The sequence below is a fragment of the Augochlora pura genome, chromosome 9 (genome assembly GCF_028453695.1).
Source record: "Augochlora pura isolate Apur16 chromosome 9, APUR_v2.2.1, whole genome shotgun sequence".
Lineage (NCBI taxonomy): Eukaryota > Metazoa > Arthropoda > Insecta > Hymenoptera > Halictidae > Augochlora > Augochlora pura.
Genome location: NC_135780.1, coordinates 10,842,299 through 10,857,922, shown reverse-complemented (window position 1 = coordinate 10,857,922; position 15,624 = coordinate 10,842,299). Strand labels below are relative to the sequence as shown.

At 46.6% G+C, this 15,624-nt stretch overlaps 1 protein-coding gene across 4 annotated transcripts; it reads right to left on the bottom strand.

The window, feature by feature from the left end:
- Positions 1–939: 939 nt before the first annotated feature.
- Positions 940–10,672, bottom strand: LOC144475045 (prohormone-2). 4 transcript variants are annotated; one of them, XM_078190569.1, is made up of 9 exons: positions 10,454–10,672; positions 8,141–8,261; positions 7,949–8,044; positions 7,500–7,659; positions 7,175–7,387; positions 3,554–3,655; positions 3,364–3,446; positions 3,027–3,277; positions 940–2,938 (listed from the first exon to the last, which is right to left on the bottom strand). In XM_078190569.1, the coding sequence occupies exons 2-9, from the start codon at positions 8,259–8,261 to the stop codon at positions 2,849–2,851; spliced, it is 1,116 nt and encodes a 371-aa protein (XP_078046695.1). In that variant the 5' UTR covers positions 10,454–10,672; the 3' UTR covers positions 940–2,848. The 4 variants fall into 4 exon arrangements, with proteins under 4 accessions (XP_078046695.1, XP_078046697.1, XP_078046698.1 ...); XM_078190571.1 differs by having other exon boundaries at positions 940–2,935; XM_078190572.1 differs by having other exon boundaries at positions 940–1,247.
- Positions 10,673–15,624: the final 4,952 nt, after the last annotated feature.

The following is a 15,624-nucleotide window of genomic DNA, read 5'->3' as shown; positions in this document are numbered from 1 at the left end:
TCTTCGTTAACTATATAATTCGTCATTTTTTTCTACGTCTGTGAACAATAAAGATTAATGCAAAAAGTTATTTGACCACGAAAATCATATTTCAATTTAGGTAATGCGAAATTTAACAATGAGTTGGTCATTGTGAATATTGAAAAATGCAATGTTTCTACTTTCTGTTCATTTGAATATTCAAATGGCAGAAGTCAAGATTGTGCAACTGTCCACGATTAATCAGTAGGGGGAGTTTGAAAACTAAATTTCATAGCGTGTAGTTTGCTTTTAATCATATTAGGACATTACTTTATTACAGCCAGTTCGGATACCGATCGACAATTATATTCAATGCATTACTTAATTCTGCTGCGGCATGCTTTAACAAAACGTTTAAAAAACTGGAATATTCGTCATCCAAAATGCTCAAACTCTTGGATAATGTAAACAACGGATAAGGATAATTGCGATAGTGGCTACTCTTCTGGCAAAATTATAAAGTTCCATTCAGGACCCGTATAGCGTCAATTAACTCAGCGGCAAGGAGCCCAAACTGTTAGCGATATTATCGACATGCGATAATATTATTGATACTGTCCCGTGGATAATTTTGGTGAGCAGTTTCAGTGTTTTCCCGCTACACGGAATGGACGCTATTTGAATATTTGAAAATAGAAGTCGCGCCAGATTTTATATTGCCTTTTATAAAAAAACACTGTACGAATTATTTGATCAGATAGTTGCTACTGCAACGTAAATATACAGGGAATTATCATTAGTGCGTTGCTAGAGGTCTCCCCTTAGTTTTTTAATAATAAAAATGGAAAGTAAAGTGATATTATGTTGAAAAATGAATATCCTGAAAAGCCCGGTGAATGTTCTTGAACAAAGGGAGATCGCAATTTGAAAATAATTGGGATAGAATACTAGAAGCTGTAGGCTATAGGAAGTAATACGTTTGAATAGAATATAGTTATTTATTATTATTGTTGTTATTATTATTATTGTTATTATTATTGTTGTTATTATTATTTCTCTTTTATATCATTTTACAATATTATATATCGTTCGATCAAAAGCACCATGGGTTTGAAAAATATTTACGGCGCACGGGTGACACACGATCTCTTCTTCTTCTTCTTCTTCTTCTTGTCTGCTTCCTCTGTTACATCCTTCTGTTTTTTCATCGATTTTCATCGCCGGCATTAAGTTCCTCTTGTTCCTTTCCGTGACTTTCCTCCCAGTTTTTCATTTTGATTTTGAGACTGCACACGTATATAGAGTTCGAAAGTTTACACGTTTAGACGATACTTATTAATTAGTACGCACACATAGAATCCATTGTAAAGTAAAACGGTCGACGGTTGGCCGCTGTCGAGTATGTTCATAATAAGTAGTTTGACGTCGTTGAAACGGTGTTCGTTAGGACTGAACCGATTGACATCTACAGTCACAGCCGATATCATTTGTCCTTGTTAGCAGCGTCGTGTATAAAACTAAAATACATCACGCATACAAATGTATGTTCTAAAGTATAAAACCAGCAGACTCTGATAATCGTACCCTCGAAAAGTGATTTACTTCTTGAAACTGATAAAAGGTACACTCGGTGACAGTACTGGTATCATCCAAAACGATATTCAATTATTTTTGTATCGAAGCATTTCACCTGTTACTATAAGCTCATATAGACGCTGATCGAAGAATTACATCGTTCATCGGTTATCGGCTATAGTTATCAATCGGTAACCGTAGACACGGCTAGAAAATTAATTGACGATTATAACAGTAAAAAGTCTAGGGGAACGTTTAGTCGGAGCGGGATCGGAGTATAAAGCGTGAATCGAAATAGAAGATATGTCGTTTAGCGTTTCGACACCGAACAATCGGTGCCGAACCATTTCCTTCTACGCAACCCTTCCCTTTCGACTATTGTCCATTCTCTTCTCCCTTTCTCTCGGCTTTCTCTTGATTTCTTTCGTTTTCTTTTTCTTCGGCTATCAAAACGAGTTCTTTTAATTGTCCTGTTCAATTGTTCTCCATTTCCACGAAATCGAGCCGTTCATAAAGTTTGTACTTGGAGCATCTTGTTTCCCCTGTCCCGGTCCCACGAAGACCGTCTGTTTGATCCTAAGCGTCTCCTTCGGAAAAAAGAAAGCCTGTTCCCGGTGTAAACCGAGCGCCCGAGTAATAGTTTGATTCGAATACTATGATCGTTTACGGATTTCAGTCATGACGCTGGCGCCATGGTTCGCTCGGACCTTGGCGTTGCACGCGCCAGGAGTTTAAACGCTGCGAGCAGCCCGGAACACGACCTCATCGTTCGAAGCGGAAGGATGCGCGAATGCGCGAGTCGGCGAGAGCGTGCCGAGGAGCGACAAGACTTTTCACCTATCAGAATATCCGCCTTTCTACCTCTATGCGCGGCGCACGAGATCGACAAACATTCCCGAGCGCCGCGTCACGAATCTAGCGATCACCCGGTCCGACCCTCTTCGGCGTGCCCTCGCAAGCAAAAAGTCTTTTCGAGCACCGTGTATTTTCTCTTAAAGTATAACGAGTAGTCTTTCTTTCTTTCTCTCTTCATTCCTCGCCTATTTTTTCGTTCGCGCGAGCTCCCGTCGCCGCGTGCACAACAAAGACAGAACAGCGAAAAATCAAAGGTTCTCGTGTACGCGGCGCGTGATAGGCTCCGAATACGTCGGCGGCTAGTGTCCGCCTTCGATCCGGTCCGGATCGCCTCCCCCTATCTCGATCATCCTTCCTGCCGCTCCCCCCGAAATACGGTAATTTGCTAATTTCATTCCTGGTTGGCTTTGTTCGGCTCCGTTCGGCTATCGATGAGTGAGTCGAAGTCGGAGCGAACTTAGTAGACCAAGCGATGCTGATACGGGAATCCTCGTGTCTGCGAGCTCATCTGGTACTGGCCGGCGCTCGAGTACGGATCGTACGTCTGCTAAATAAACCAGATTCTCTTCTTAGCGGCCAACGCCCTCGACCATTTCCTATCATCGATACGTGCCAAGGCGAACGGACTGACTCACCTGCGACCTTTTTCTGGTGACCATGAACCTCTTCTCCGGAGCATTGTAGTAGGTCTGCTGTGGGTAGACGACACCGTATTGAGGGCTATCGGCGTATTGGGACGCGGTTTCGTATTGTTGACCGTACTGGTTCCCGAACTGTTCGTAATAGCTCGGCGGATGGGTGCGGACTATACCAATGTCGGACGGAGACAACGAGTCGACGTTGTATCGGCGAGGCGGGTACATTGATGAGTCCATCCAGGGAAGCACTGTAAAAGACAATCGCCATCGATCGTATGAGAATCGCGTATAAATCTCGCGTAAATCGTGCGAACCAACCAATTTCTCCACTCACCGTTCCGCGGGTCCTCTTCCTCGAGAAGATTGCCGTCCTCGTCTATGTTCTCGTACTCTTCGTTCATGTACTTGTGCCAGTTTCTAGAGAAAAACAGGAGAGTGAGAGAAAAAAAAAAGTAGAAAATTGGCCGGGCTACGTTGGCTCGGAGGCGTACGCGTTCGTTCGTAATTAGCGGCGAAGTTCTTACCGGTTGCGACGCTCGTTCTCCCACAGGGACAGGAGGGTCAACACTTCTTCCGGATCGATATTCACTTCCCTCTTGAATCGCGGCTCTTGGTAAATCGGCACGCTGGAAATTACCATCGCCACGATATAGGTTATATATACATAGGCAGACGCTCGCGGCGCTTCGTTCGTTTGTTAGAATCGCTCTGAAAACCTCTCGCGGAAATATACAATCCATCTTCCCCCTCTCGTCGGACAGGTACATACGAACCAATTATGTGCATGTTTCGATGCTCCATCGAAACGTGTACATGATCCAGATTTCGTGCACGTCGATCGAAGAGCGAGACGTTCCGAGATATTCGAGCCGCGTTCCACGGTTTCCAAACGATATCGGTTTTCGATTCAACCGAAACCGGATATCGCTGCATACCCGACAGTCCTCGAACGGCAGCGGCGCGCGTCGGAAGCGTCGCATTTCGACAGGACCGGAACGAGACAGACGTATCCGACAATTAATTCGATAAAGGGAGACGCTGCTTCTGGAAGGCTGCGAACGATGGTCTAAGGAGGGCGTCATATAGAGGTTATGTAGCCGTTGTTGGTATGTAACCACAAACTTGACGAATCTCGGACATTCTCGTAGATCGACAGGATGTTGTCGTAGGTCGGGTCCGCGCGGAGCATGCCTGGTGGCCACTCCTACGCGAGAGAACGCGAGGAGACGCGGCTAGAGGATGATCGATACCACACACCGGGGCTAATGCCGTCAGCTGATCCGTCTGGTCGGCCATATGCCAAAACGAAATCGACTCGTACTCGTCAGGTGGTTTCATTCAGCTTTCTCGCTCGGTGTCCGCATCCAACTATGTGCACACCTATACCGGCTGCACCGTGCCTGGTCAAAGAACACTCCTATTCGTCAAACTACCACCTTTGCGAACTGTCGCGTGTCCATCGATTACGAGATCTTCCCTGCCGCGCCTTACGGAACACGGTTTCACAGGTGGGCATCGGTTCCACTTAGAAACGATCGATTCACTTATCGAACAACAAGACAACAACCGAGGCTTTTTCTAGCTTCCTGTAAGATCGTGGAGCAAAGACTACAATATTTCTGATCCCGATGGCATCGAAGATAACAAGGGTGTGCGGTAACTAGACTGCGGATTGTTAATGCAAATTGGGAACGCTGTGCATTGATTGTAGGATAAAGCCAGCTTGCGTATACAGTTCTTTTTCTCGTTAGCGATTTTAACGAGTAGACAGGAATGTAATAGCGTTTATGAATTCCTTGAACATCGTTATCGTACTGCATTCAAACGGCTCATTCTTCTCGTAAACGCGTAAAATCCACGGTCGACTAATAACAATCGAGAAATCTGTGGAAAGGCCGTCGATTCAATTTCGCTAGGCGTCCGGGCGCCGATGCTGGGTGGCACACGCACGTGACTCGAACACGAACGAGAGAGCGACGGGTGTGTTCGACCAGGCGGGGACGTAAAAGGGCTGAAAAGCGAAATTATTATGCTTCCCGCGGAGGCTGGATGGCAAGTAGCTTGGCCATTCCCGTCAGCTGATTGGCCGACGATATGCCACGGCGATATGCGATACGAGGATACGAGATTACGCGATCGAGCAATAGTCGAGGCCTGACCTACTTTAGCTCGGTGGGCTCCATTCAGGTTTTCGTAGACCCAACCCCGCTGGAAATGTACCCTATTGCGTCACGGGTATCGAACGAGCCCCGATTGCTGCGCCAACAGGCACACCGACACGCCGCACGCCCACACGTACGCCCACGCGAACGCCCACACGTTCACCGCTCTACCTAAGCGCATGCAACCACCGTGGGCGCCTGCGTCCTCGATTTTTCCACCACAATTTTTCCGTCGCCCGTTAAAAATTTATGGTCCGGAGAGAAATGCGGAACGATCTCTCCGCTTTCTTTTCTTCCCCCTTTTTTTTCTACGTTGCCACCGATCGACGGTCTACCCGGAGAAAACAACCCTCGCAGCCTGCCGTCGGTCGCCCTGCCGTACCATTCCCTCTCTAATATCTCTATCAACGCTGAACCTACTGTTGCCGGTTGCGTAGAATTTATTTAAAAATCGTTCGAATTATAAAAAATTTTCAACAAGAAATAGTGGACCAAAATTCTTATATATATTTATATTATATTATAATACGCGCAGCAAGGTGATTAAATGAATTCAGTCTCGTTGCTTCTATTGTATAGTATGTATTAGTATATACCGTATACTATGTACTATGTGGTATGTATTGTGTAAGTTAGATCTCGTTAATAATTTTTTTAAGTTTCAGAGGGACCTGCTGGGAAATCTTTGCTGGATGTTCCGCGAGCTCGAGAAAATTGGTTCCGTTGGAGAGGGTACGTGGGCGAGGGAGCGGGTGCATGCGGCACACGCGTGTACACCCGCGAGCGAACAATGCTGACCTGTGACATTTATTTACAGGTCAGACGATGCACACCCCCGGCTAGGCGACTAGGTTCGCGCGTAAAAATAAAGGTTTGACGCAAGGGTCGGCCGGCTGACTGGAAAATAATTAATTCATGCTCCGACGTAGAGCGGTACGTCATCGCGTACGTCATACTAATTAATGACGCACCGTTTCCCAGTCTCTACGGGGATCGCTATAAATACTCTGAACACGTCGAATGTCTCGGCATCCGATTCGATCCGATCCGATTCGCGATCGGACTGCTTCGTGCTCTTTGCCTTTGTTATCGCGAAAGTATTCGCAAAATACTGATAAACGCTGATAATAATATAATATCAAATACTTTGGGCTTCCGGTGTGAATATCTGCCACGATACCGATTATAAGAGCGTAGAGAAATTATCCGAAAACGGCTCAAGAAAATATTATGGTGGACACCCGGTATATGCGAGAAGCCTGGAGGAGAATCGTCGAGAGGATCGCGGGAAAACAAGACCGCGATTGAACGTTTAACGGGAGGTCGACGAGAGTTGTTCCGGAAAAGGGTAGGAAGGAGAGAGGAAAGCTGAAAGCTACTCGACGCCAGGCGGTTCATGATCAGCCCTCGATAACGACAGCCTCCCCGGGTCGTATCGAACGACTCCGACACGACCCGCCGCGACTCGACTTGACTCCACGCGACCCGTCGTCGTTCCTGTCGGGGGGCAACGCCCTCGTCGGACCTCTCATCCCCATTCAGAAGGGAACGTCGAAGAAAACGAGGGACGATGTGTCGTCGGGCAACTGGGAGCACGAGTTTCTCAATTCAACACGGCCGTCGTTCCTCTTCCACAGGTGAATTCGCCGCTGCGCGCACACACACGCACACACACACACACACACACACCCCCGAAGACTTTAACACGGTCAAACTGTCTCGCGAACTACTCTCTCCGCAAGTTCAACCGACCAATTAAAAACTCTCCCCGATCGTTTCCGAGTATTCGCCGGGGCTTCGTGGAAACTTTGAAAGCCGGCACGCGATATCGGAGCGAAATTTCCGCCCGGAAATCTATCTACCGTGCTCGGTGTATACATCTATATAGATCGTGTTCGACTCGCGAAATTTTCTCCAAGGTTTCCGGAGCGTTTCTCTAAAGTTTTCGAGCCGAGGATAAGAGGTATCGTGCTTGGCACTCACCTTCGTTTAACCTGCGACTGCACCGATTGCTGCGTGGACGTTTGCGTGGGCGACTGATAGGAAGCGGTCACCGGTTTTACGGTGGTGGATCCGATCGCCGCTTTCTCGGACCTCTTCCGGCGGTCCTCGTTCAAGTAGTAACGCGAATACGGCGGCACGTCCCAGATGTTGGACATCTCCTGGCCCAGCTCGTTCACGAGAACCTTTCCGTAACTGTGAACACACGGACAGAGTTTCGCGGTGAGAATGCATATCGAGTGTTCGTGACCGAGGACGATCGATCCTTCGGATCTAGAGCCTAGGTTCTAGAGCATCGCCGACTTACTCGTAATTCTTCTCGAAATTTTTCTCGTAGTCCTTCTCGTACGGAGAGTAGCTGTCACGATCGTAGAGATTGTTCGACGGCATTTTCGAGCGGGTGGCTTCCTCCTCCGACAACGCTACCTTCAGCCCGCCGAGACCCGAGGAAGGCGAGAGAGGAGTTCCTGCGAACAGAAGTCGAGAAAAATGCTTAACATGCTCGCGAGATTGACCAGTGGATTATTCTTTCTGAACGGTCTAAGATAAGAAAGAAAAAGGAAAAGGTTCTCGAGTCTCTTTATTTAAGTTTGGTTTCTTCTTTTATTTTATTTTCCCCCTCTTTTTCTTCCTTCTCGTTTCTCTATTCCATTTGTCCTTGCATGACTTCTACTATAGCTAAACATCTCTCTTTTTCTCATTGTAACAAAGGGGTCGTCCCGTTGATAAATAAGTTATTATTAAAATTAAGATTACTCTTTTCAGTGTTGGACGAGTATGTTCCGGGAGCGCTGGTTTCCGGTTGATGATTCTGCTGATTACCGAACATCAGCATCTCCTGTGCCCTCTTGGCTGAAAAGAAAAACGATCGCGGAACGTTAAATCTCGTTATGGTTCCCGATCGTACGATAACAAAGTTCTTCCGGAATACGGTTGAGGAGCACTTACGTTTCGGTCTCATGGTCTGTTCGATCTTCTTCGCCATGGTGTCCTGCGCCATGTTAGCCGGCAAGGCATCGGCCAGCGAAACGACGGAGTAGAGGCTCAACAGTGCCACCCACGCGATCATCTAAAAACGAACGAATTTCCGAAATGAATGCTGGGATTTTTCTCTAGCTCTCCGGACCTCGTTTTCTTCCGGCCGGCAAACGGGAAATGGAAAATGGCAAATGAGTGAAAAGAGAGAGAGAGAGAGAGAGAGAGAGAGAGAGAGAGAGAGAGAGGCAGGCGGGAGGAGAGGGGATCGATGCACAACCCCGTTTCAAGCGTTTTTTTATCTAGATTAAGAGCGTCGTTAGCGTAAAGTGTTCCCGTTGGCGTACCGGTCGAAGTTTACGTTGAAACGAAGATAGCAGGTCACTACAAAAGAAACTTAAATGTCACATAATGCGAAATGTCAGGAATCTATTTCCATTGCACGTGAAAAATTAACGGGCATACCGTGTCGCGGTTGCTATAAGAGGTTGCGCCGATCCTCAGGTACCATTTTATTGTGATTCGAACGGTCGCCGTGGCCGGAATCGAACGATCAATCACAACGACCAAGGAACACCGCGTCCCGATCGACCGAGGAACTTCGACACCGATTCCTCTCCCCTTTATTTCTTTCAGCAAATCTCGCTGGAAAATCTTGACGAATTTACTACCGTCGGCGCACTTCGGCAGCGAACCGGCAGCACCCATGCAACATCGCGTTCTAATTTTACCGGGGCAAGTCGATCGACGCGCGAGCTTGGAGATCGAACAGGTTCCGCGGGCGAAACTGCAACCGATGCTCGAATCGCATAGAGCGTATCGCTGGTACTCTTATCGAGTTAGCGGCAACTCTGGGCTACGCCGGAAACGGACGAAGCGGAGAGACGCTACGACGGGGTTTTGCGAGGGACGAGGCTACCCGATAATGAAATTACAGCTCGGTCTACGATTAGTTCGCGACGCTGGCAATGCCGCGACCGGTTACCGGTAATTAGGCGTGCAATTAACCGAGCCCCGAGCGGAATCGCCGTCGATAATGGCCATCCTATCGGCCTCCGAAATGTCAGAGTTCGAAGGAACAGCCACGGTCCGCACGCAGCAGCCTCGTTATGATTTAATTGATAAACAGATTTAGCCGTTCGACCGTCCAACTTTCGAGCACGCGAAACGCTGGAAAATAATTTTAGCAGCCGCGAGCAATCGAAGTCTGAGAAAAGTTGCCGGTGGAAAAGTTCGCGAATAGTTTCGCACGAATCTTGCACCACGGTAATCGATCTCTCTCTCTCTCTTTCTCTCTCGCTCTCTGTGCGGCGAGGCAATTACGGAAAACTCGGCGAGCGGCCGCGAACGTCGCGTAACACACGCAATAAATACCGGGGACGTAACGCGAGATTCTGAACGCCGTGAAAATTTCGGAATTCGTGTCGTTCACGAGAGCAAACCGATGAATATGATACCGCCGCGAAAGGATTGGTGTCGCGGGCGAACCGAATCGAAGCGTCGCGTCGCGTCGAATCGAACGAAACCGGATATAGTAGACCCAGAAATCGCACACTTGTTGCGTCCGGGAACACTATAGTCGTTTCTTGCGTTTGTGTACGCGCCTATGCGACCATGCGACCCGCAATTAAAGATGCATTTCATTGACCGTTGCCTCCATTGAGGAGCCCTGTCTCGGCGAAGACGATCGCGTCGACCCCCCGTCGATCGCGTTCCAAACTATCCGTCAAAGTTCCGATCTTTTTTTTTGCAACGAATGATGTCGCGTCGTCGCGATTAACGCGAACCCGAATTACGACATTTCTGACCGATAAAAGGAAACATTCACAGAAACCGAGACGTTCGACTGAATCCGAATAGGCAAGAATACGTACCGGCAAGCCGCGATAAAAAGACACACAACAATCAAAATAACCATAATCGCGATCGTGCACTTGGATTATCGAATGTACATCATCGCGAAGAAATTTCCGTAACCTAATCGGGACGGTAATCAGCCTCAAGCGAAATCTACTCAGCGGCCTTCAATTATGACGTTTATCAAAATTCCATCGCGATCCGCGATACCCGTGCCATTTCTATGAATAGCATGAACCGAAACAATTTCAGCCGCGTTTTATCCGACGGAAACCAGCAGATTAAATCGACCGGGCCGATCGACTCTCAATTCCCCGGCGAACTGGAAGATGAAACCCCCGAACGATAAAGCACATTCACCCTCGAACAAACAGAAAAGAACGCAAGAAAACACATTGAAAATATATCTGAGAATATTTTTTTCTCTACCTTTCTCGGAGATGTCTAATTTCTTCCTTGAACCGTTCTTCTCCCTATCTTTCTTTCCCTGTCTTTCTCTCCCTATTTCTCTACTTTGTTTTTACCTCTTTCTCTCTATCTCTGTCTGTCTGTCTGTCTCTGTGTTTGTCTCGCGAGAGAGCTGTTCTCCGAGAATCCAGAGAACTCGTGTGCTCGGCTGATCGAGGCAGAATGAACGTCAGAGCTCGTCGGGGCGACTAGAAAACCGGCGCTGGAGCGTCGCGACGCGTCGGCGGATACGGTCGATCAACCACCCCCCACGCTCTCGACTTGGAACCAGCCAACCCCTCTCTCTCTCGCGCGCGACTCGGCCCTCGACAGCCCCTCGACAACCCCTCGTACACACGGTCTTGCCGCGCACGAACATTTACGCCGAGAATCTCGACAAAATTCGAAACAGAATAGCCGAGAAACACTATGGATGGACCCATCACTGCGCATCCACGGGACTTGGCAAGCTTGGTAAACTACTCGCTCTTGCAATCCTCGTTACAGTTGCACCATCTCAATCTTTCCCAGAGTTCAGACACTTCCTATCGATGTTTCCTTGTTACGCAATTCACCGTGGAAATGTTCGGAAAGCAACCCATCGACTTCTGGATCCTTTTTCTTCCATTAACCCCTTCGCACTTTAACAAGACGGTACAATTGTGAGAATGTTTCTATCGCATTGGCAGTTTGTTATATAATCTACGTTCTATGATATACTTTTGTTGACTTTATAAATTCCAAAAAGTTTGCGATATTTAATTTAACTTATTTCATTGACGGCTAAAAGTTTTTCGATTACAAGTTTGAAATTACAAATATTATATAGAACAAGACCTTTTGGAATGACAGTAATACGGTAATACAAGACGACAGAGTAAAAAAGTAGATAAGAGTATTTGATACAAAGTAGAGAAAGCGAATGAGATATTATAGGAGAAATTTACATTTTACTTTTTGCGTCGCGAATCTTTGTTTCGTTACCTTAGCGAATCTTTGGCTAAGTTTCTCCTTCGTTGTACTCGCAGTCTTTCTTCGAGATAAGGCTCATTGTAAAACGATTGCAAGAACCGCAACAAAAAGGAATGCTGCGTGCAACGCAGGATAAAAGCTATCGCAAACGTAGAAATTAATGTGGTCGACTTCACGAACTGGTCGACGTTCGTTGAAATTATTTTGTCGAGGTTTCTCGTGTAAGTGCTGATACGTGGTTCGTCTAGAAACCACCCTCGTGATACGGGGTTGATATGACGCTAGGGTCGGGCACATGCCTCACCACCACCGGCAGACGTGTACAGTGCACGGTGTACAGGGTTCAGAGCACAGTGTACACACTAGCTTCTATCGTCTCCCTATTGTGCGACCAAATACGTCTGCCCACGCGATGACCCGAGATCCACGGGGACTATCCTTGAAATCTTCTTCTACGTCAAGATTATGCTCGTCCTCTCTCCAGCCTCCCTTATTGTTTCGAGACGACTCCAGCCTCCTTCTAATTGACTCCTTCCGGACGCTATCGACACTGCCGGCGAAACTCCTCATTCGTTTACAACCTTCGCCGATCGACTAATACGATAAATTTTTTTCGATAAATTATTCTTAAGGTGCGAGTACACAAGGAACTTGCGTCACGCTTTGTCGACCTTTAAATTCATCGTAATTCTCCCACAACCTGTAAACAAAAAATGAACAATTTAATAAGAGGAGTTACAATTATTTTACGGTAGTATACTATCAATATCGTACATCTCTGAAATCTGAATCGATCAAACGAAAGAGGAATCGTTTTAAAAGAAGCCGGAGGAAAGTTTATCGATCGAATTCTCGTTGTTAGTCGAAGATTGGAGAACATTTTGTTGTTGGAACTCGAGCGACTGGAATGAAACATTTCAGCTGTTCGTTTATTTCCAAGAAAGTATTAGCACCATTCGGGATGCTGGACGACGCCGGTAAAATTGCGGCTGCGGGGGTTTCCGTATTCAGTCCCTGCTTCTTCTTCAGCCTCCGCAACAGGCCGGACGCCCACGCAGCATCGTTCCTCGTTACACCCACGTACAACCACCCGACACCCACACACTTTGCTTTACCTTTCGCTTCGTTGCAGACCAAGAAGGGACAGGCGCATGTGTTTGTGGCTATACTTGTGTGTGTGCGTGCGAGAGAGTGAAAGAAATCGACGCGCCAAACTTTATCCTTGTTTCTTCTCCTCGATTCTCCACCCTCTCGGTGACGTCCGACGACCAACGACCGACGATGTTACGTCGCGCGAAATATTTATCGTGTTCGACGAGCTATCTTCCAACGTCCAGTATGCCCACGAATTTGGTAATTCTTTAATCTTAATCCGTGATCGTACCCTGCAACCTCCCACGCATCGATTCCCGTTATTCAAAAACAATACATTCTTCGCGAGTCCTGTATTCCTGCACAAATAAAAAAGATAATCGAAAGGAATAATTTGCGAACTTTCAATTCGATCGGGATCTATTCGTTACACGTCTCCAACATGCGAAACAGGTGGCGGCGGGTGGTTCCGCGAATTAAAACGCGGCCGGCGTATGACACGAGATGGATATGTTCCCGGAAACGGATGCTGTTCGATGTAAGCGATTGTTTACTCCAGATGCGGCGCTTCTCCGTAATTGACCTATTTCAGGTGTTGAAGAATCGGTTGGACGCTTGCGCGAATCCGGGATGACCTCGACAAAAACAACCATCGAGGATTGTGCATACGGTGTAACATTGAACTGAAATATCGTCTGCGCCACGACGGCGATCCCAGCTGGATATTATTCGTTTCGACGTGACGAGACACGGTGTTGCAATGTTGGTCAGGGGCTCGAACGAATTATACCGACGGGAAAATGCTTTCAAACCCTTAGAAATTTAATGCGACGCGGCGTGGCGCAGCGGCGGCTAATAAAGCCATTAAAAAGATAATCAACTTGGCCTGAGGATGGCGCACGCTGAAAATTGCGACTCGAGGAGACAGCGGTCTGTAAAATGTACAGGCTGATTTTTTCCATGGATTCGGAGAAAGCACATCCCCGTAGACAACAACAGACCACACAGGGTGTGGCCTGTCATTTTTCCCGACACTTGGCCGTGAAATTAGCTGGGATCATGTGTATCCCTTCCCTGACCTTCGACCCGTGCTTTTCATGTTTTTCCTCCGCGAGCAACATTGTTTTCGCTGCGTCGCGTCACGGCCTTCAATGCTTTCGCTAATTAATCCTCCGGTCCGATGTTAGCGCTACAACCAAAAATTTCATAGGAGGTGTTAAGCATTTAGTCTTTCTTTCGTTCATCGTTCCTACTAAAAGCACTAAAAGCGGCTAGTTTGCATTTCCACTAAAAAGTAACAAGACCGTATATTATTATAATATATACAGTTGAATAAAAGAACTTGTCCTATCCCAATAATTATGAAATAAAGAATGTGAATTTCGCCATTTTGTCGGGTCTGGCTAAAAAGTGTTTTTTTTTTCTACCCCGAAAGGTAGTCTCCCCTATGGGCCATTTCATAGCACACCCCCCATAAACGAAGAATGAAATTGATGACGTGTGGATGTACGTCGACCGCGACCGCGTAAATAGAACTTTTCTGGGAACGCTGAGACTCCGTCGCGTCTTTTGCGTCACGGTCGCACGACAGTCAATGAAAAGGGAAGAAAACGGAAGAAAACGGAAGGAGGGAGAAAGGAGGGATACGATGGGTGGAGCGAGGAGGCCGACGCTCGTCCCGTCGCTTCCGGTAAAACGGTGCGAGTTGATTTACACGTCGCCGGAGTTCGATTAATTTGTGCGCGGAATTGCGCCGGGCGGAAGGGACGGGACGAGATCGAGAGGACACCTCCGTCGTTCGGTAATTACATGAGAGTTCTGTAAAATAATACAATCCGACGTGTTCGACGTACCGAAGGTTGGCCTCTTCTCCTCTCCTCTCCTCTCCGCTCTTCTGCCTTGACGTGGCATGTCCTCTCTCCTACCCTCGGCCACCATTGACGTCACACGTTGATTCTAGAAACGACGAATCCCCGTATTTTCGAGGATCCGTCTGGAGTGGGGATGTACAAGCTGCGTAGAGATCCTGAGGCGGAGGGAAAAACCAGGATCCAGGGATGTTTCAACTACGGGCCCTGTCCGAAGGATCCGTTTTCTGAATTCCGAATTCTACAATCAGGATAGATACCATCGATATAATTTATTTGTATCTTCCCAACAGGATTACGGACACGAGAATCTGAATTTTATAGAAAAGTGTACCATTACTTGTCAAATTCTATTCCCTTTGCCTTGTTTGTTTTCCTAGCTTTGAAAATGCCTTTAAAAGGACACATAATCTTACCTTGTAAAGAATAACGAGTCGTAAAATGTATTTCTGCTATTAAAAACGTACCGCTGGATAATCTTGTACAATAAAACGTGCATTCATCACGCAAACCTGGTGGTTTGGTGAATGCATCGGTTTAGTCGCCAGTAGTATAAGTCTTCGTTGGACCAGGCATTCAGCTTCGTCGGTACTACCCTGGCAGGCGGAAAGCGTTGCCAGCTAAGGAAACAGGATATCCCGGGGGAATAATAGATCGATGCTTCGGCCTGTATAGTAAGGCAAGGGACGCCTGTTGATATAAAACATGAGTAACTTCATTCATGAAAATAGCTGAACGCGAACACGTTGCGCAATTTCGCAATTTACCCAACATTTCCAATTCATCGAAATGGTATATCTCATATACACGAAACGCAAGGAAATTTTTGTAACGACTATTACCATCGTTGTAGATGAACAAATTCCATTAATATTAAACTAGGATAACCGTCAGTAAGTTTGTGATTCTGCTGTCAATTTACTTGTGTCTTCTGACTGCAAGAAACGAAGTTGGCTTCCAGTTTCACGTAAACATGAAATGTCAAAGTCCTGTTTATTTTTCATTTCTTTATTAAAAAAAGACGGAAAAATAAGCATTAAAAAATGTATAAACAAAATGATTTAATTATGCATTTTATCAAGAAAAGGTTCAGTCGATAACGTTAGAGTTTGAAAAATGTATTAAATCGATTAGACTAAAAGAATTACGTAGTGCATTTGTGTACATAATTGAACAATATTCTAGAGTAACTGACGTACTCGCTTACGATTTATGATGCAA